Consider the following 18020-nt stretch of genomic DNA (forward strand, 5'->3'; position numbering starts at 1 on the left):
CCTTCGAGCTCTCTCTCGACGATGATACGTATATGATTATACATAGGTTTACCATGGCGTTGGGGGTGGCGATCTGAGTCGCTCTCTCGTCGTTATAGGTGTAATTATTAATTAATAATTTAGAGATAGGAGAAGGCATGTGTATGTTTTTTTTTCCCTTCTTGCGCGAAAAACAGTTTTAAAAAACACGAGCGCACCTGAATGATCGAGACTGGAAAACTTTTTCCGAACTTCCAAATAGTTATTGGTATAAACATTTTTTTTATTTGATCTGCAAAATTTGTTTTTCATGTTTATTTGGTATATCTGATGAGTGTTGGTGTGTGAATGAACTTCCCTGGAAGAAAAAAAGTTGTTTAAAAACATACTTTTTGTTTTGGCAGGTCGATTATTATTTCAGGTCCGTAGGCTTTTTTTTTCTTGTACTTGCGCCTGAATCAGCTGAATGTAGCTTCAATAACTAGAATTTATCGTAGCCTACACATGTAAGAGTTTAGTTGATTACTTAAATAAGCCAGTACTTGATTTGAAATTATCGCGAGTTTCATTTTTTTTTTTTTTTTTACAATTGAAGCTCCACCGTTAAAAATTCCAAAGTCAAAATTTCCCTCTCTACTCTCTCTCACATCGTTCGTCCGTCCCCCTTTCGCCCTGAAAAAAAAAAAAAAAAAAAAGCGAGAGAGAAAAAGAGCAGTCGCGGTCTCTCTCTCTCGCGGTCTACTGGCTGAACTGGCTTACAGCTTACAGCAGTTTGCACACCCCGCGGGAGTTTCTCAATTTTTAGGAGAATTTGAGGTTGTCATTTTGTTTTCCGTTACTCTTGGGGGGTTGGTCGACATCAGCCAGGATGGAGGCTCTGATTCCCGTGATTAACAAGCTCCAGGATGTCTTTAACACCGTCGGCGCCGACGCCATACAGTTGCCACAGATCGTTGTTCTCGGCACGCAGGTTTGGCTCGTTCTTTTCTCTTTCTTTTGACTCTCAACATGTCTTTTGAAGTACATACATTTTCATTGTTTCTTCTGTATACCTATTACATATCCATTGTCTTGCTCGAGGATGACGATGATGATTGTTGCTAAGCACTGCGATTCTCGTTCTGTTTCGTTAATGTCGTGAAAATCCGAGCTATTTACTTACCACTGTTAAATAATTATTGCTTGTCTCAGTGTGTATCTTCACTTGTAATTTTTGTGGATTTTGAAAATCTAATTTTCAATTTCATGGCAGTCTTATGATGTGTTATTGCATAATTTTCAGAGCTCTGGTAAATCGTCAGTCATTGAAAGCATCGTTGGCAAAACTTTTTTACCCCGAGGTACAGGCATTGTGACTCGTAGACCACTTATACTTCAATTAGTCTATACTCCAAAAGATGACAAAGAGTACAGAAGTGCAGAAGATGGCACGCTTGATGTTGATGAATGGGGCATATTTTTACATCAAAAGAACAGGATCTACAAGGACTTTAACGAGATAAGGGATGAAATTGATAACGAAACAAACAGAATGGCTGGTGCTAACAAAGGAATCTGCCCAGAGCCTATTAACTTGAAAATATTTTCCAAATCCGTGGTAAATTTGACAATGATCGATTTACCTGGAATAACAAAAGTTCCTGTTGGAGATCAGCCAGAAGACATAGAGGGTCAAATTCGCCAGTTGGTCCTAAAATACATCTGCAATCCAAATTCAATTATCTTGGCAGTTGTAACTGCTAACACAGATATGGCAACTAGTGAAAGTTTGAAATTAAGTAAGGATGTTGATCCAGATGGGAGAAGGACATTGGCTGTTGTTACAAAATTAGATCTTATGGATGCTGGTATTTACACTTTTTTTTTTTTTTTTTTTTTTCAAATTGATATTTTTGATAATCTCCCTATTTTGTTTAGGTACGGATGCAATTGATATCCTATGCGGCAGAGTAATTCCTGTGAAGCTGGGAATTATTGGTGTGGTGAATCGTTCTCAGCAAGACATTATGAATAAAAAATCAATTCAGGAAACTTTAAAAGATGAAGCTGCATTTTTGCAGCGTAAATACCCTACTCTAGCTAATAGAAATGGAACACCATATTTAGCAAAAACTTTGAATCGTTTGTTGATGCATCATATCCGAGATTGCTTACCTGATTTGAAAGTAGGAAAAAAAATATTGAAAGTAAAGTCACTTCATGTATGGACAAATTGAGCTGTATTTATTTTTTATTATTTTAGACACGAGTCAATGTTATGGTTTCTCAATTTCAAACTTTGCTCAATTCTTATGGGGAGGATGTAGAAGACAAGGCTCAAACTCTTCTCCAGATAATAACGAAATTTGCCAGCAGTTATTGTTCAACAATAGAAGGCACAAGTAGAAATATAGAGACAACTGAGCTTTGTGGTGGTGCTCGAATTTGTTATATTTTCCACGAAACTTTTGGAAGAGTTTTGGACTCCATACACCCACTGACTGGTTTAACTAAATGGGACATCCTAACTGCTATTAGAAATGCTACTGGACCACGTCCTGCTCTCTTTGTGCCTGAAGTTTCTTTTGAACTCCTAGTCAAACGGCAAATTCGTCGACTCGAAGAGCCTTCTCTGCGATGTGTGGAGCTCGTACATGAAGAAATGCAACGGATCATTCAGCATTGTGGCACGGAAGTGCAGCAAGAAATGCTGCGCTTCCCCAAACTTCATGAACAAATTGTTGAAGTTGTTACACAACTTTTACGCCGACGACTTCCCACAACTAATTCAATGGTATGACCAATAAAATCACTGTAACATAATTTACAGACATTCATGAAGATCGTATTGAATTTTAGGTAGAAAATCTAGTCGCTATAGAACTAGCTTACATAAACACTAAGCATCCGGATTTTCACAAAGACGCCGCTCTTGTCTCTTCTTTTATTAAAAATGCAGAGGTTAATGCTGCAAACCAAGCAAAACATCAAAGTAGAAGACATATATCAGCATCAAATTCAACTAGTAATTCTGTTATTCCCATTGAAAATGTAAGTATTGTGTGATTTTTTTTTTAACTGCTTAACTTTGATAATGCGCATATAATGCCTTACCCTACCTTTATCATGGAAAATAATTTAACTTTTTATCCATGCGATTTTTAAAAACAAAAATAACAAATTTCTTGACTGCATGGGTGTCCCTTGCTTTTATCCACACCCCACAATAACACATCTTCTCTTCTAACGCTTGTATTAGAAATCATCATACAATAGAGATGAATACAATGCATTTTTGGAGCAGAGTAACAAAGAAAATGCGCAACAAAATCATTGGCTGCTCAGTAATTTAATACCACAGGGCAAAGCTGACTCAATTAGTTCTATGGATGGATCGCCGACCAGGAATCGCGAGGATACAGTTTCCCCAATTCCAAATCTTAATCAAGATGTTGCAACTGAGCTGCAAAAGTGCTCCTCACCGCAGCAAAAACCAGTTAATTTATTACCTGAAGTACCTACACAGACTTCTCGTAAATTTAGCGAAAGAGAGCAACGTGATTGTGACGTGATTGGTAAATTGAATAACTCGACGAAAATTCTAATTTTTCAATGTTTTATTTTTCTTAAGGTATCATTAATATTTTTTTTTTTTTATACTTTTAGAGAGGCTTATTAAATCATACTTTTATATAGTGAGAAAGTCCATACAGGACAGTGTGCCAAAGGCAATCATGCATTTTCTAGTTAATTATGTAAAGGATAATTTACAAAGCGAACTTGTTACGCATTTATACAAGTCAGACCAGGCAGAATGTTTACTCAACGAGAGCGAACACATTGCCGTTAGGCGCAAAGAAGCTGCAGACATGCTTAAGGTAAAAAAAATTTTACAGAGTCTCGATAGTATATATTTTATAACGTTAAACTTGATGAAAAAAATTATTTTTGTTTTTAGGCTTTGACTCAAGCTGGTCACATTATAAGTGAGATTCGCGAAACGCATATGTGGTAATCCAAGTGTTAGATTGTTTTTCTGATCTAGTTTTCAATAGAATGCAAAGTGTGAACGCATGATTTTAGATAATTTACTCGACAGATATGATTCGTATTTATGTATATGAATGTAAATATTTACTTTTACTTTTAACGCAATTAAAAATGTCGGTCTCATCCATTTATAAAATATTCTTGCCACAAGAAGCAAAAAGCACTGGATGCTAAACAAAATTAAAAAGGAAGGTTGCATTACATATGCGGAAACATTCATCTTTACGCTATTACAGAGAAGTAGGTAGGAAGAGATCAAAAATGACACTGTACGCATCACGTGTAGCATGTTCAAATGGATGTAGACGACATCGCATTCAAACATTGGATGATCGATTGTTGCGTCTTTATTATTTCGAGACTCGGTTCTGACAATATCTTGTCAATGCAATGTGCGTGCTCTAGAAGCAATGGTAATGCATCCTTGTAATTGCCGTCATACATCCTTGTCAGAGCTGTTAGTCGTTTTTTTATTGAAGATTGTAGCAAGCCGTATAGTTTGCTGATTTCAGTTTTTCGGCCGCAATTTGCGCACTCGGCTAAAACGTGATTTTTGCGGCATGCCTGCGAGCATTTTTTGCATTTGAAATCAAATTGATCATTTGGTAATGTAACTGGCCAATCAAATGTACAAGCCATGCACTGGCACTTGAAATAATACTTTTTTTCCAATAACTTGCGTCTGGTATCTCTTTCATTTTCAAGAAAATGTTGTCCGTAGCAGTCGAGAATCTCCTCACCTTGAGCTATGAACCGCAGTGATCGTACGACGACCGTACCTGGACAGAATATTAAAAAAAAATTTTGAAAAGCCAGCATTCACAAAATTAAAACTGCTTGCTACGTGAGCAATAAATTTCGCTTGTGGTACGCTGTGTGGCACGTTAAATCGCATGCAAATCACAAGCGGAAATAAGAAATGTTTGATTTTGAGCATTATTTACGTCACTGCCCTTAGTGTGAACTATTGTCTCAAATTTAAAATGCTGTGTAATAACTCATGAACTATACCTACCACAAGAATAAGAGTGCCTGACGACGTTAGGGTAACAGCTGTGATTAGTTAAGCTAACCGACGTGTAAATGGCACCTCCGACGTTCCGTGGCTGTAAGACTTTTGTCTCGTCATCTCGGACGTTCTCGACGATTTCATAAGCATTGCAATTAACGGCTTGCATGCTGTGTAATAAAGCTACTGCCAAAACATGTAAATGGCCTTTGTAATCGTCTGCTTCGGGATAAAAGTAATTTAACGAATAAATCAGACATTTTGCAAAAAATATTGCATAAACTACTCGTTCCAAGTTTTCACTCGGGTCAGCATCAGAGCAGTGAGTTTCCAAGCTAAACACAGTTTTATAATCTTGCGAATCGTATTTTTTAAGAGCCTGAAAGTCGAAAGTATTCTTATCATGACTGTTGTGAAGCTGCAAAAAGTCTCGATTGATTCTCAGAACGTTATCTTGAAAATCAAAATTGGCAGCTGTAACCACAGTTCTGTACGCCAGAAGCGCATTAATCCTTTGGATTTTGCTGTCAAAAAAGTAGTCAAAGATTCGGCACTCATACTTATGAAACTTACTCCACGCCAGTTGTTGGCAATCTTTGGAGCAGAATTGCACCTGCAATCCAAATGTAACATTAAATAATCATTGCAGAAATCTTGAAACGGATAAAGAGTTATTATGTATAGCAAATTTCAGTACCACGTTTGTTACAAAAATTGTTAATTATCTGTTGATGACGATCCCACCATTATACAATGTACGTACATTGATTTTTGATTTTGTATCAAAAGAAATACTACGTTTTTCAATAATATCGTTAAAATTTACTTTTTCTTTACTTTACTTTTTTTTTTTTTTTTTTTTTTTCTTTTTTTTAATAATAAGAGTAAAACTTATTGAAAAGTATAGTGTTTTTACTTTCAACTTTCACACAACCGTATTATTATTTCTGTGGATACGATGGAGATAGAAAAAATTTTAATGAACAAAAAAAAAATAAATAAAAGTTGTATACATTATGTGACCTATGTTTACCGTCTGGCAGCTTTCGCAAGGTACTCTGATGTTGCTGTCTAATCTTAAAGACGCATGGCAGTAGAGGCAATTCGTCTGAATCGCAGCTAGGTCAGTGCAATAGGAATAAGGACGATCGACTATGAGGACGCTTCCGGCTTTGATTTTTCTTGTTGCATACAGCTTCCGACCTTTGATCTTATCGTTGCCGAGAGCCACCGCGTCGGAACAGCTACGCAGATACTCGTTAGGTTTTCCATCCACCGTTGGTGTTACAATCTTTTCCTGAAGACAAAAAAAAAAAAAATTATCACTCGTGATCGTTTGCAAAATATTGTAACTCGGTACACAATTAAGTAAAGGTATTATAAATATAAATAACACTCATATGAGCACCGGGAATATATCTGTTTCGCATCAATTTTCTTCTACAGCTGTCGCGTTTCTATAAACCATCCATCATCCACGGTACGGTAAATTCGGGTCGAGTGGCCAATCGCGCGCAAGTTTAATTTTAGTTGAATGGATTCTTTCACTAGTACATTGTACAGCGCACACGCGAGAGCTCATATATACAAATGATGATGAACTGTATACTCCTCTCCAATTAGGACCGTAAACTGCATCAAGTGACAAAAAGAAAAATGCCAAACCTGTCGGAGCAGATCCCAAGCGGCATCGTCCGGCATGGGCGTCTTCCTGGGCTTCCTCTGGAGGAACTTGTTAAGCAGCTCGGCCTTCTCCAACTTGTAGGACTCGTCGTCCCCGCCGATGCACCTGCCCTTGGCCATCAGCCCGATCCTTCGCATCGCCTCGTTCAGCAGACTCCTGGCCCCGATGGCGTCCCTGAAGGCCTTGCAGCAGTCCGCCTGCAGTAGGAGCACGTCGATCCTCGCATTCTCGGCAACCGGGGGACTTTCGAGCTGCCCGTCCTCCTGCCGGTCCAACGACTCGGTGAACAACCGGCAGTACTTGATGCACCTGAGAGGATCCCCGGTGAGATACGCGGCTCGAGCGCACTCGGCGAGGACGTCGTAGAAGAGCCGGCTACCAGCCGGAGCAATGCCCAGGGCTTTGGCGAGCAGTTGCGGGTCCGGCTCCTCTTGGGCCTGGTCCTGCTGCAACAGCTGCGCTGTTTTTTTCTCGTCCTTCCCCCTGAAGCAGTCCCCCACCTTGGGATACGCTTCGAGAGCGTCCAGCACCGCTGCGACCATACCGGTTTGATTACCGGCGCCCGACAACTCCCCGAAACGGGCCTTGAAGCTCTCATCGCTATTGAGCTGCTGGGCCGTGGTGTACTCGAACTCGCCCAACAACCTGGGCAAAGGACTCTTTTATTTCAACAAAAATGCAGGGAAAGAAAAATAATATAAAACAAGAGATGAGTGTAGGCAGTGTAGGATCGATTTATTTGCTGGTCGTTATATAGTTTGCAGCGAGCGAGCGAGCGATCTTTGCGCGGTCGTCATTGCCATTCTCTTCGATCAATTTAGATTTTGCGCGTCTAATTGAGTTTCTCTTTGTATATTTAGGCCCTCACGGACACCGCTCGTCTAGAGAGTGGGCGATACATGTATACATGCATCTACTCTGCATCGTTTTGATCATTGTATAATGTGATGCCATTACGCGTGCGAGCGCCCAATCCTACACATGTAACATATGTATATCTGCGGCGGATGATTGATGCGTTTATTTGGGTGTGTCCATTTTAAAGTTTATCTCGCGTCAGAAGTTTTTTTTTTTCTTTTTTTATATTACATATAAGTACCAGTCGATGTTGAATATCATGATAGGTATAACGTCTGTTGTTGCGTGCACCCATGGTTCAATCGTATAACGCGCGTATAATAAACGTGTGCGGTATAAATGTTTTGTTGCCATTCGCGGGTGGAATATATTATTATTTTTAGACCCGACGCGCGCGTGATGTATACGCATAATATATACATATACATGAGACGATGGTACACATGTGCTGTTGCGAAACAATCGGCCGATCGCGAAAAATATTCTGATATGCTCGCAGTTTTGCGGCGGCCCTTCATTTAGTTGATTATAAACAAAACAAAAAAAACAAAAAAAATAATGATAATACAGTACTACACGCACTCGTGTCACTCAAATTGACACCCAATTTTTACGATTGACCGCAACTACTGCACCGTAAGTTATTGTGTTTACGTGCACGATATATATACCGAGCAAAAGCTTGCGAACGAACGATCGTATGGCGTATAGAAGATATAGTTTTTCCGGGAAAAAAAAGAGAGAACCCACAGCTGTTCACCCAATGAAAATTCCACGGTTGACGTACGTGGGTGGTGCGCGCGGGTGTGTTTTCGCTCGCAGCCTCTCACAATGATAAACTCACCCGGAAGACGTAAACAAATAAGCGCGGAGCCATTTATACATCAAAAGAGCTGCGTGCACGCGGAGACCCACATATTGTATGATAAATATATACACATTCCATATATACACAACAGCACCGCAAGCTCTCAGCAATTGTTAATTATTATATAGTACCTATATACATTTAGCGATGGATAACTGCTGTGATGTTTAATTGTTATATCGATTTTATGCAAATATTGTATGGTATATCTTGCTCTCACCCGCGTCTGCCGCCACAACTGTAACTGGCGCTCCTCCTACGCGACTCCATCATACACGATGGCTGGTACAGCTTTGACGCGCGAGAAAAGCTCCTGCGGCATTAGAAAAAGTCAACGCGGCGACGACAAGCGTTACAGCGGTGGTTGTTGGCCGAACGGGCGAGAAAAATAGTGCGCCGGCTAAAATTAGAGGCGCGAGGCCCCTATTCTTTCTACACACGCTTTTCACACGTTTTACCCCCCGCCGCCCCCTCCATCCGCGACCGTTTCGGTTGTTCGCGCGTTCGATTTTTCATTTCTCCCCTGTACTTTTATGGACTGCTCCTCCAAGTACATTGTATTGTGTATGGTTTCTTGTTTTTATCCAAAGCTTTTGCCGATTTTTTACGGGCTTGGTGTACGTAGCTTTTGGTCACGTTTGGGACTACAGTACGTTGAGCGCGACAATAGTGATCAAATCGGTGATTTAAAGGTCCGAACTAGCTATATACGTGTATATAAATATGTATCTCGCATATGTGTAGATCACCTATCCCCGATGGATTTTCAGTGATAACGCAGGTTCTTCCTTTAGCTCAAAATGTACTATAATCAAAGAGTAAATACGCAAGCTCTTTTTTTAACTGTTAAATTCGAAGCTCCAATTGACGCGTGTATGTACATACATTATAACCTTTTTATTTGGATTTTTAAAAAGTTGAATAGCACTGTACAATGTGTGCAGCTTATGTTATGGTTTTTTTTTTTTTTCACCTTTAGTGACTTGTAACAGTCAACAGATTTACGAGTATACAAACGTTGGGCCGAATCACGCGCCAGAGCAAGCTCACAATTTGAATTTTGGCGCCTTGCCGTATCGATTGTTTTGGGTTACGTCGATGAGTCGAAAGAGTCGAGGGTCGACATAAGTTTCTCTCGACTCTCGATCTTTTCTACGGCGCAGACGGGCAGACCTCTCTCTACCGACAGTATACCGACAGCATGCACCGACGCAGTTCTTGTCTGTTCTTGTTTTTGTCAACGCGTACTTTTTTCACAAAGCCGGCAACAAAAAAGTTACCTTCAAAAGTAATTATTTATAACGTTGTAAACACAGAGCTTCACGGGATGATGAGATAAAAGGCGAATCTTAATCATCTTGCATGCAAAAATTGTGTGTGTCCCAAGGTCCCCAAACAAGTAATTATACCTATCTTGTCACAACATATCCACACGTGCGTCATGAATGTTGAAGGGGTAAAAGAGCCCTTTTATAAAAGGCATCAGTACCTCTTTACTGGTGTCTCAATTAAATTTGAAGGCTTTCAGAGTGATATTAAGGATAGACTAAAAGACATTGTGACTGTAAGTAATTTAAGTTATCTAGGCTATTGTCCATGTCATTTTTTTCTCTTGTCTCTTCCAAAGAGAAACGTTACTTGAAAGAAAGTCGTTGTCTTTGATCTAAATTAATTTAAATACTTTTTACTCAACAGAAATGTAATGGTCACGTTGGAGATGATGGGAGGATTATATTAGTGACCAAAGATTTCTTTCTCAAGAGTGAAAATAATAAAAGGGAAGATTTGTACGATATTAGGTTTATATCGACAGCCATTGACGACAAAAAAATACCTGAAATCGAAAAATTCAGGTATTTATTAACCACACGTAACTTTGTATGAATGATGTTAGGTCTAACAGCTTCTTCTATTACCTGTTACAATTATTTTATTGACTTTGAAATATCGTGGGACTTAATGAGAAAACAGTGATGTACAAGTAATGAGCTTCTGTACTTGACAGGTTTACCCCAATAATATCAACTGATCCCTGCTGCTGGGTGGCGGAAAATGTGCTCAAGTGTGATTCATGTGTCAAGTAATTATTCAACTAGTAAAGATAAACTTTCAAATACTTGTTTATTTTCATGACTAATTATTATAAATGTTATTACATCTTTGACAGTTACTACCACACTCATGTGCGATGCATCCAGTGCACAAAAGATGCCAGTTCATCCACAGAAATGATTCTGGAAAATGACAAGGAAAATGATTTGTCGCCTAAAAAGACTAAACGTAAAAAACCAAAGAATCAAGAATCTAGGTATAAATTTCTTGAATTATATTCGAAAGAAGTCAATACATTAAAAATACACCTTTTGGTAGTTTTTGACTCATTTATTACTTACTCAATTTTGTACAGTTCAATTGAACAGCTCGATAAAATAATTCGGAAACGCCTGTATGTCGATGATTCAGATAGTGACATTGAAGTAGTAGAGGTTAAAAAAAAGAAAAAAAAAACCAAAAGGCCCTCAAACGAAGATACAGAAGAAAATAGCTTCGTTTACCAAAAATCTGCTCAGAAAACAATTAAGAAAATATTTAATTCTTTTCAAGGGTAAGCCACTTGTACTCAATCATTAGGTCAATTTCAATTTTATCATATGATTAATTTTTTTCTTTCAGCCTTAAATGGTGGGAAAAATTGCCACCTCCCGAAAATATTATAATGACTGAAGAAACAGGAGTACCGCGATCTGGCGGTGGTTTTTTCAAAGGGTGATTAAAACTTATAAATATCTTTATTAGTTAGGTATTGATGAAAAAAATGTTCATACCTGTAATTAACTTCAATGTATATTTTTAGTCCTCGATATTCTGACCAAGAAATGCGTTTGATGATTACTTTCTTGGTACAAAATAATCTGATTCACCGTGGATATAGTCGAACGACATGGAAAATGTTTTCTAATGCTGGGGTAAGTTGAAAGCATAATTCCCATAAAAATTTAATTTTGGAAAAAATATTCTTTTTTTTTTTTATTTAGTACCTGAAGCACAGGACTATTGAGTCACTAAGGAACAACTTCATGCGAAGCATTTTACCGAAAATTAGTTATTTTGGATTGCCAAGAGAGTTTGAAGTAGAATTTGATAAAGTAATTGGTTTGCATTGATTTACAAACTACCGCTTAATAATGATCATTACGTTTTTGTTTTCAAACTTTGGCGCTATTGGGAATATTAGAATATAAGATTAAAAAATGTGCGCATGCGCACTTCATCCATTACAGAATTACAGAGAGAGAGAGAGAAAAAAACCGTTGAAATATTTAAGGTTATGAATATCGTTGATGGAATTTGATGCAATTTAAAAATTGTAGATTTGCGAAAAAAAGTGTGATCGATCTCAAATTAAATCAAACAACATCAATTTTTTTAAGTGTTTTTAGGCTTGTGAGCGTGTTATTGGTTTAAAGTTTTTAATATTTGATGTTCAATCACGTTACATATGTTAATAGTCGGAGAACTAGAACTGACACGTTTTCGCACACGACGCATACAACATTTGCTAAAACAAACTAAAAGGTGATCGACAGCAGTTGTTTGACAAGTTGAATGTCGCGATTCCTAATCGGTTCATCAACTTCTCATAATGATATCTGAAAATAATAGTAAGGCTAAAAATCAATCCGCAAAATCGAACAAATCCGTTATGGATGCGAAAAAGGAATCACCTGTAGGCAAAACAAAGGGTGAAAATGGACTCAGGAAACCCGGATCCAACTGGGAAAGGTTCAAGAATATCTTGGATGGACCAGACCCAAAAAACTCAGATAATCCTGTAGTTAAAGTGAAAAGAGCAAAGCGCACTTACAGGCCATTTAATCCGGAAACCGAATGTGAGCCACAAGTTAGTCAGGTTCAAAAGGTAATAGAACATCTAATTACATTCTTGTGTCTAATTGTCCGTTATCTTATTTTAATATTTTGTGGATCCAAGCAGCAAGAAATCACAAGTACGACTACAGAGAAAAAAAAGCCATCTGCGTACACAGGACTTACGAAAGCCATTGGTATTGATTGTGAAATGGTTGGAATAGGCAATGGTGGTGTTGATAGTATGATAGCTCGCGTTTCTATTGTAAACAAGAATGGATTTTGTGTGTACGATAAGTATGTCAAGCCTACAGAAGAAGTTACAGATTTCAGAACTGCTGTCAGTGGTATCAGACCTCATCATTTGGCTAAAGGAGAATACTTCAAAGTCGTTCAAAAAGAAGTGGCTGATATTCTGAAGGGAAGAATACTGGTTGGTCATGCTCTGCACAATGATTTAGCAGTTTTGTTCTTGTCACATCCAAAGAAGAGTCAGCGAGACACATCGAGATATAAATTTTTTAAAAAAATAACCAAAGGCAACACTCCAAGTCTAAAAAAACTAGCGTCTGAATTGCTCGGAATAGATATACAATCTGGTGAACATAATTCGATTGAAGATGCTCGAGCAGCCATGCAGTTGTATCAGTTGTATAAGAGAAAGTGGGAGCTCGAGATAAAAAAATGATTATGATAGTTGTCTGTGCTATTAATTTGTGTTAAGTTATTATGCTTGTTTATTACACTTTAAAAAGTATATTTTTGATTAAAAAATTGACTAGCTACCTAAAGCATGAATCAAAGACTTATTTTACCACGAACATTGTAAATATAGATTAAACAAAGGAAAATGTATTCCTATCGGAAAAGGAAGACTGAGGGTCAACAGATAGTGGTCAAAGAACCGCAAGCGTAAAGATCTGAAACCTTGTCCGGTAAGGAAGGAAAAATCGTGGTATAAAATAACACGCGAGTTTGTATATTGCTTTAGTCGCATTGAGAAGCGGCTCAAAGTAACGCTGTTAAAAGTGATCAATCAAGAGTTATAATAAAGCTGTACAAATAGTGTATCCTTTCTTTTGAAAATGTCAGCAACGCGTTAGCATGAAATGAACAGTTGATTTTTTTTTTATTCATTGAAATAAAAACACATTGTAAATTCTTGTACAGCTCAGCACTTGAAATACAAATGAGAAATTTGCGTATGAGTTGAGAATATTTCATTGCTTGAATCCTACCAATAAAGTGAGAATTATTACACAAGCCAACTGGTAAGAAACTTTATGTTTTTATTACACCTTTCAAATTTACTTATATTGTCAGCAGCATTATTATAATGTACAAACTGTACAACCAGTAAAGTAACTCGACCAGTACATACTCTGCGTTGTATAAAAAAAAAAAAAAAAAAAAAAAAAAATTCCATCTCCAAGTGATAACAATTACTTATCATTTTATTCTTCTTTCTTCTTTTGTTGTACATTTCGCTTCCATCTATTTAAAACTATGAGACAAAAAAAAAACACCCACGTCTCTCGAGCAAGAAAATGTATAAATAAAACTCAAAAGACCCCACACGCGACTTCTGCTGCTCAAAAGCTCCTCCTCCTCCTCCTCCGCGAAAGATACAAGTAGACGCACAAAGCCGCGGAGAGATCCAAACAAAGTCGCTCTCGATAAAAGTACGGTAGCGCACATTGACCTCGTTATTACGCCCAACAACGTGTCTATCTACATATATACACACACTTGTTGATCAAAATGCAGCGCTTCTTCACAAAGCGTAATCATCGGCTCTCCCCCTAATCGTCATCGTTCACAGTCGTCGGGCCCGAAATCAATTCTCGATATACCCTCCAACCGCGTCACCTCGAATAATATACTTGAACTCTTCGCGCTTTTATCACTTCAAGTGAGAGCTTTGGCACCGTAGGATCGATTGGGGGCAACGCGACGACGATCGACGAGTAGAGCCTGTAAAAATACCGAAATAGAATGAAGATCGCGATAATCGGGGCCGGAGCCGCGGGTTTGGCCGCCCTCAGGCGCGTCCTCGAGGCCAGCACCGAGGCGCTCCCGATCGAGGCAGTCGTTTACGAGAAAACTGGGAAAATCGGCGGCACTTGGGTCTACGTGCCCGAGACCGGGAAGGACGAGTACGGCCTACCGGTGCACTCCAGCATGTACGACAGTCTCAGGTGAAAACATATGTATTTATACTTCTTGTGATATACTCGAGATTAGTCATGTTTTTTACTTGCTGCGCGTACGATCGGCAATTCGGTCATGTGTAGCGCAAAAGTACGAATTTTCTTTTTTTTTTTTAATGGTTCCTTTATCGTGATGTATAGGACAAATCTGCCGAAAGAGGTGATGGGATATCCGGGCTACCCGATACCCGAAAACAGCGAGAAACGCAGTTATCTCACGCGCACGGAGATCTTGGCGTTCCTCGAAAGCTTCGCCGAGCACTTCAAGCTTCGAGAACACATACACGTGAGTCGGAGGATAATCATAATAACTGCATCTGTGGTATTATACTAAAACAGTTAGCAAAAAGAATATACGCGCGTTTTTCCAAGCAAAAGTACCTACGTGCGTAAGTATATTATTGCTTATTACGTAAAAGGATTCATTTTTGTATCCGCGCGTAAATTGGCTGAAAAAGCTCCGCGCGAGCAAGTATGTACATAATAAATAATGGACGTGTGAGATTATACTACGATATATAGATTTCCGCTCTGTTGAGCGCTCGCGGGCCCATTACGCGCCTGTAATTATTCCCGAGATTAAATAATTAATACACGAGCTGATCATGGATTACGAAACCAATGAGATCGGGCTTGCTCGTTAACATTGCTCGTGTTGGGAAGACAAAAAAAAAAATAATAATAAATACGGAAGACTGACACGTACGGGACGGCGAGGAAAAAATAATGAAAAGGTATATTTTAAAAGAACAAACGGTGTTGTTAATCATACTTTTAACAAGTACTCACATATATGTATTAAAAATTACGTTTTCCAAATAAATCCAACACACAGAGAGATATGTATCTCTCGATTTATTCTGAAATCGTTTCCATATGGCCTACATTTACCTTTTGACATTTTTTACCAAGAATCGCAGCGCGTATCCTCTTTCTCGAGATGTACGGCTCGCGAGCCCTACCCGATCCGACGATCATCATCTATAATGGATCCGGCACGTATATATACATATAATCACCGACAGCACGCATCCCGGTTATAGTCTTCTCGGATTCCTTTCAAACGGCGACGTGTATATTACCCAGAAATCGGTATTGGACCAACGCAACAACTGACGCTATCATTACCAAATGAAATGCACAGCAAACAAATGATAAATAAACACATTGAAAATTCGATCTCAAAACGTACAGTTGTACCACAACGTCGAGCTAGTCGAACCCGTGGGTGATACGAGCGAGTGGAAGGTGCGCGTACGCGACCTCAAGGGCGACAGGAGTTTGGATGTTCGCTTCGACGCGGTGATGGTCTGCAGTGGGCATTACTTTGAGCCAGCGATACCGGTGATCAAAGGCGCCGACAAGTTTAAGGGCGAGACGTTGCACAGCCACGACTACAGGAGACCCGAGCACTTTGCCGGCAAAAGGGTCGTCGTCGTCGGGGCTGGACCGTCCGGTATGTTGTTTTTTTTTTTTTTTTTTACGTTTTTCTTGAATTAATCGAGATCGAGATAATATATTATGGATGCATGGCAGGTTTTCACGAGTGAGAAAAATGATATACGCAAGCGAACGTGTACTCAGCTCTTGTCATCAGAGAGACGATGACTGGAGAAATTTGTTATTTGTTTTTTTTTATCTCTGTTGATAAGCGTCAGATTGATATGAAAATATCACCTGATTTATAGCTGATTAATTGTCCACTAATTACCACAAATTGGGTGATAATGATGTGAAAATCGGTTGGATGCCAACTGATTATCATCCGATGATGCTTGTAATAAGTAGATCAATTAGGAAGGATTCCGTGAAAAATCGTCAAATAATTGTTTCATGAAATATATATACGTGTGTATCAAACGATCTAATAATGCAACCATGACCCCTAGGCATGGACTTGGCCTTGGAGATCTCGAGGAAGGCCACCAGCGTAATTCTCAGTCATCACTCGACGGAAGAGATCTTGACACAATTTCCTGCAAATGTATCACAAGTAAGAGCTACATGCACATGTAACATCGACTTCCTACCGCGAAACCTTCGCGCGAAAGATCGTTAAGGAAAAAAAAAAAAAAAGGCAACTTACATTCATACGCGCTCTATATTATGTACTTACGATTGTGGTACTTGGACTTGTCATTTTAGAAGCCGGACATTGTCGAAATGACAGTCAACGCGGTAAAGTTCGCCGACGAGACGGAAGCCGAAGTCGACGAGATATTTTACTGTACAGGGTACAAGTACAGCTTCCCGTTCCTGTCCAGAGCCGCTGGGGTCCGAGTGGACGACAACATGGTCGCGCCCCTGTGGAAGCAGGTCATCTCCATCGCTAACCCGACGATGGCCCTCATCGGGCTGCCTTTCTACGTTTGCGCGTTTAGTATGTTTGACTTGCAGGTAAGCGCGCAGTGACAAATCATCGTGATGAACCGATCTTTCGTTGACTGACCCGATGAAACGTTTTTACCGCAGGCTCGATTTGTGCTGAAATTTTGGACAAACAAGGCCCAGCTGCCCGAGCGCAGTGCCATGCTGGCCGATCACGAGAAAGAGAAGAAGGACCGGTTCGAGGTGCGAGGCTGGTCGAAACGGCAGTTCCACATGATGGGACCCCTACAGGGCGAGTACTACGACGACCTGGCGAGGACTGCGGGCGTCGAGAGCCTGCCTCCCGTGCTCATAAAAATCCACAACGTCAGTAGCAAGCGCTTCCTGGACGACCTTGTCCACTACAGGGGGGACAGATTCGAGATTATCGACTCGGACAATTTTACGAGTACCGTTGCGCAGTGAGACTACCGATTCACTCTCGATCCTTTCGGTTCTACGTACCGATATCCGCTTCGTTACTGGCAATTTTACTTTGATGTACATTTGACAACAAACAACATTTGTATCGTTTTGGTTTAATGGTGCCTTTTTTTTTTTTTTTTCTTTTTTTATTACTTTTGTATGACGAGGTGTTTTAATGTTCTTGACGCTGATTCATTGCAGCAATGTCGCTTCATACGCCGAATAAACATGCCGTTGTCACTACAAAACAAACCACTTGGAAACTGTTTGCTTAACGATCCCTCGCATCCTGTCATCAAGTGTATAATCGATCGATGGATCGATCTGTTCTTGATCTCAATGACCAAAAAAAAAAAAAAGAAAACGAAAAAAAACGGAGAAAGGAGGACAGCGTTTTCGGGACCATCACTGATGCAATTATGTCGCAACGCGCGAGTTGTCGTTGTCGTCGCCGCAAGCTAATTGCTCGAATTATTCGCTCGAGTTGCTCCAATTTGATCACGAGAGCTAGACTATATGCCCTTCTTGCGCTGAAACTGCAACTTGGTGTTGTTGTTTTTTTTTTTGTTTTTTTTTTTTTTTTACGAACTATTGACGACAGTCGGTAAAAAAATTAAAAGCAAAACATTTTGTTTCACTTTATAACAAAGTACGACTAGATTGTAATAAAATTGTCGGGAATAAAGATATTAGATACAAATAACACTGATCGATGCTATGCGT

The 18020-nt window shown here is 39.3% G+C and overlaps 5 protein-coding genes across 9 annotated transcripts; 4 read left to right on the forward strand and 1 right to left on the reverse strand.

Moving 5' to 3' along the window:
• The first annotated feature begins 716 nt into the window (after window positions 1–716).
• Drp1 (dynamin related protein 1) lies at window positions 717–5220 on the forward strand. 4 transcript variants are annotated; one of them, XM_089589871.1, is made up of 8 exons: window positions 717–949; window positions 1262–1826; window positions 1897–2144; window positions 2222–2752; window positions 2818–3020; window positions 3265–3533; window positions 3625–3836; window positions 3917–5220. In XM_089589871.1, exons 1-8 carry the CDS (start codon window positions 848–850, stop codon window positions 3971–3973), a joined length of 2187 nt encoding a protein of 728 aa, XP_089445997.1. In that variant the 5' UTR covers window positions 717–847; the 3' UTR covers window positions 3974–5220. The 4 variants fall into 4 exon arrangements, with proteins under 4 accessions (XP_089445997.1, XP_014213839.1, XP_089445996.1 ...); XM_014358353.2 differs by having other exon boundaries at window positions 2818–3009; window positions 3218–3533; XM_089589870.1 differs by having other exon boundaries at window positions 2818–3009; window positions 3263–3533.
• Window positions 3574–8727, reverse strand: LOC106643278 (protein-lysine N-methyltransferase SMYD4). The gene is made up of 5 exons (XM_014358356.2): window positions 8648–8727; window positions 6683–7346; window positions 6051–6314; window positions 5024–5630; window positions 3574–4787 (listed from the first exon to the last, which is right to left on the reverse strand). The coding sequence occupies exons 1-5, from the start codon at window positions 8698–8700 to the stop codon at window positions 4300–4302; spliced, it is 2076 nt and encodes a 691-aa protein (XP_014213842.2). The 5' UTR covers window positions 8701–8727; the 3' UTR covers window positions 3574–4299.
• A 912-nt stretch (window positions 8728–9639) lies between these two features.
• Window positions 9640–11601, forward strand: LOC106643182 (uncharacterized). Its single transcript, XM_089589738.1, has 8 exons — window positions 9640–9991; window positions 10123–10280; window positions 10433–10507; window positions 10595–10735; window positions 10835–11032; window positions 11101–11193; window positions 11282–11393; window positions 11463–11601. The coding sequence occupies exons 1-8, from the start codon at window positions 9869–9871 to the stop codon at window positions 11589–11591; spliced, it is 1029 nt and encodes a 342-aa protein (XP_089445864.1). The 5' UTR covers window positions 9640–9868; the 3' UTR covers window positions 11592–11601.
• A 39-nt stretch (window positions 11602–11640) lies between these two features.
• On the forward strand, window positions 11641–13546 carry LOC106643229 (RNA exonuclease 4). Of its 2 annotated transcripts, none has more exons than XM_014358268.2 (2): window positions 11641–12346; window positions 12419–13546. In XM_014358268.2, the coding sequence occupies exons 1-2, from the start codon at window positions 12071–12073 to the stop codon at window positions 12980–12982; spliced, it is 840 nt and encodes a 279-aa protein (XP_014213754.2). In that variant the 5' UTR covers window positions 11641–12070; the 3' UTR covers window positions 12983–13546. The 2 variants fall into 2 exon arrangements, with proteins under 2 accessions (XP_014213754.2, XP_014213755.2); XM_014358269.2 differs by having other exon boundaries at window positions 11753–12346; window positions 12422–13546.
• Window positions 13547–14202: 656 nt separating this feature from the next.
• On the forward strand, window positions 14203–17409 carry LOC106643228 (senecionine N-oxygenase). Its single transcript, XM_014358267.2, has 6 exons — window positions 14203–14492; window positions 14646–14790; window positions 15699–15960; window positions 16394–16497; window positions 16650–16901; window positions 16977–17409. Exons 1-6 carry the CDS (start codon window positions 14290–14292, stop codon window positions 17295–17297), a joined length of 1287 nt encoding a protein of 428 aa, XP_014213753.2. The 5' UTR covers window positions 14203–14289; the 3' UTR covers window positions 17298–17409.
• Window positions 17410–18020: the final 611 nt, after the last annotated feature.

This window comes from Copidosoma floridanum, unplaced genomic scaffold, assembly GCF_036245765.1.
Source record: "Copidosoma floridanum isolate Cflo_tuat_1 unplaced genomic scaffold, Cflo_Japanese_pri ptg000009l, whole genome shotgun sequence".
In the NCBI taxonomy this organism is placed as follows: Eukaryota; Metazoa; Arthropoda; class Insecta; order Hymenoptera; family Encyrtidae; genus Copidosoma; species Copidosoma floridanum.

Bases quoted from the DNA above. Each gene is read 5' to 3' on its own strand.
- Drp1 (XM_014358353.2), top strand. From the start codon at position 848: ATGGAGGCTCTGATTCCCGTGATTAACAAGCTCCAGGATGTCTTTAAC. The intron at 2,145-2,221 runs GTAGGAAAAAAA...TTATTATTTTAG, and splicing joins ATTGCTTACCTGATTTGAAA to ACACGAGTCAATGTTATGGT. The intron at 3,534-3,624 runs GTAAATTGAATA...TTATACTTTTAG, and splicing joins ACGTGATTGTGACGTGATTG to AGAGGCTTATTAAATCATAC.
- LOC106643278 (XM_014358356.2), bottom strand. From the start codon at position 8,700: ATGATGGAGTCGCGTAGGAGGAGCGCCAGTTACAGTTGTGGCGGCAGA. The intron at 6,315-6,682 runs GTTTGGCATTTT...TTTTGTCTTCAG, and splicing joins CTTGGGATCTGCTCCGACAG to GAAAAGATTGTAACACCAAC. The intron at 4,788-5,023 runs GTAGGTATAGTT...TATTCTGTCCAG, and splicing joins CAGGCACTCTTATTCTTGTG to GTACGGTCGTCGTACGATCA.
- LOC106643182 (XM_089589738.1), top strand. From the start codon at position 9,869: ATGAATGTTGAAGGGGTAAAAGAGCCCTTTTATAAAAGGCATCAGTAC. The intron at 10,736-10,834 runs GTATAAATTTCT...AATTTTGTACAG, and splicing joins CCAAAGAATCAAGAATCTAG to TTCAATTGAACAGCTCGATA. The intron at 11,194-11,281 runs GTGATTAAAACT...GTATATTTTTAG, and splicing joins GGCGGTGGTTTTTTCAAAGG to TCCTCGATATTCTGACCAAG.
- LOC106643229 (XM_014358268.2), top strand. From the start codon at position 12,071: ATGATATCTGAAAATAATAGTAAGGCTAAAAATCAATCCGCAAAATCG. The intron at 12,347-12,418 runs GTAATAGAACAT...TGTGGATCCAAG, and splicing joins AAGTTAGTCAGGTTCAAAAG to CAGCAAGAAATCACAAGTAC.
- LOC106643228 (XM_014358267.2), top strand. From the start codon at position 14,290: ATGAAGATCGCGATAATCGGGGCCGGAGCCGCGGGTTTGGCCGCCCTC. The intron at 14,493-14,645 runs GTGAAAACATAT...CGTGATGTATAG, and splicing joins AGCATGTACGACAGTCTCAG to GACAAATCTGCCGAAAGAGG. The intron at 16,902-16,976 runs GTAAGCGCGCAG...TTTTTACCGCAG, and splicing joins TTAGTATGTTTGACTTGCAG to GCTCGATTTGTGCTGAAATT.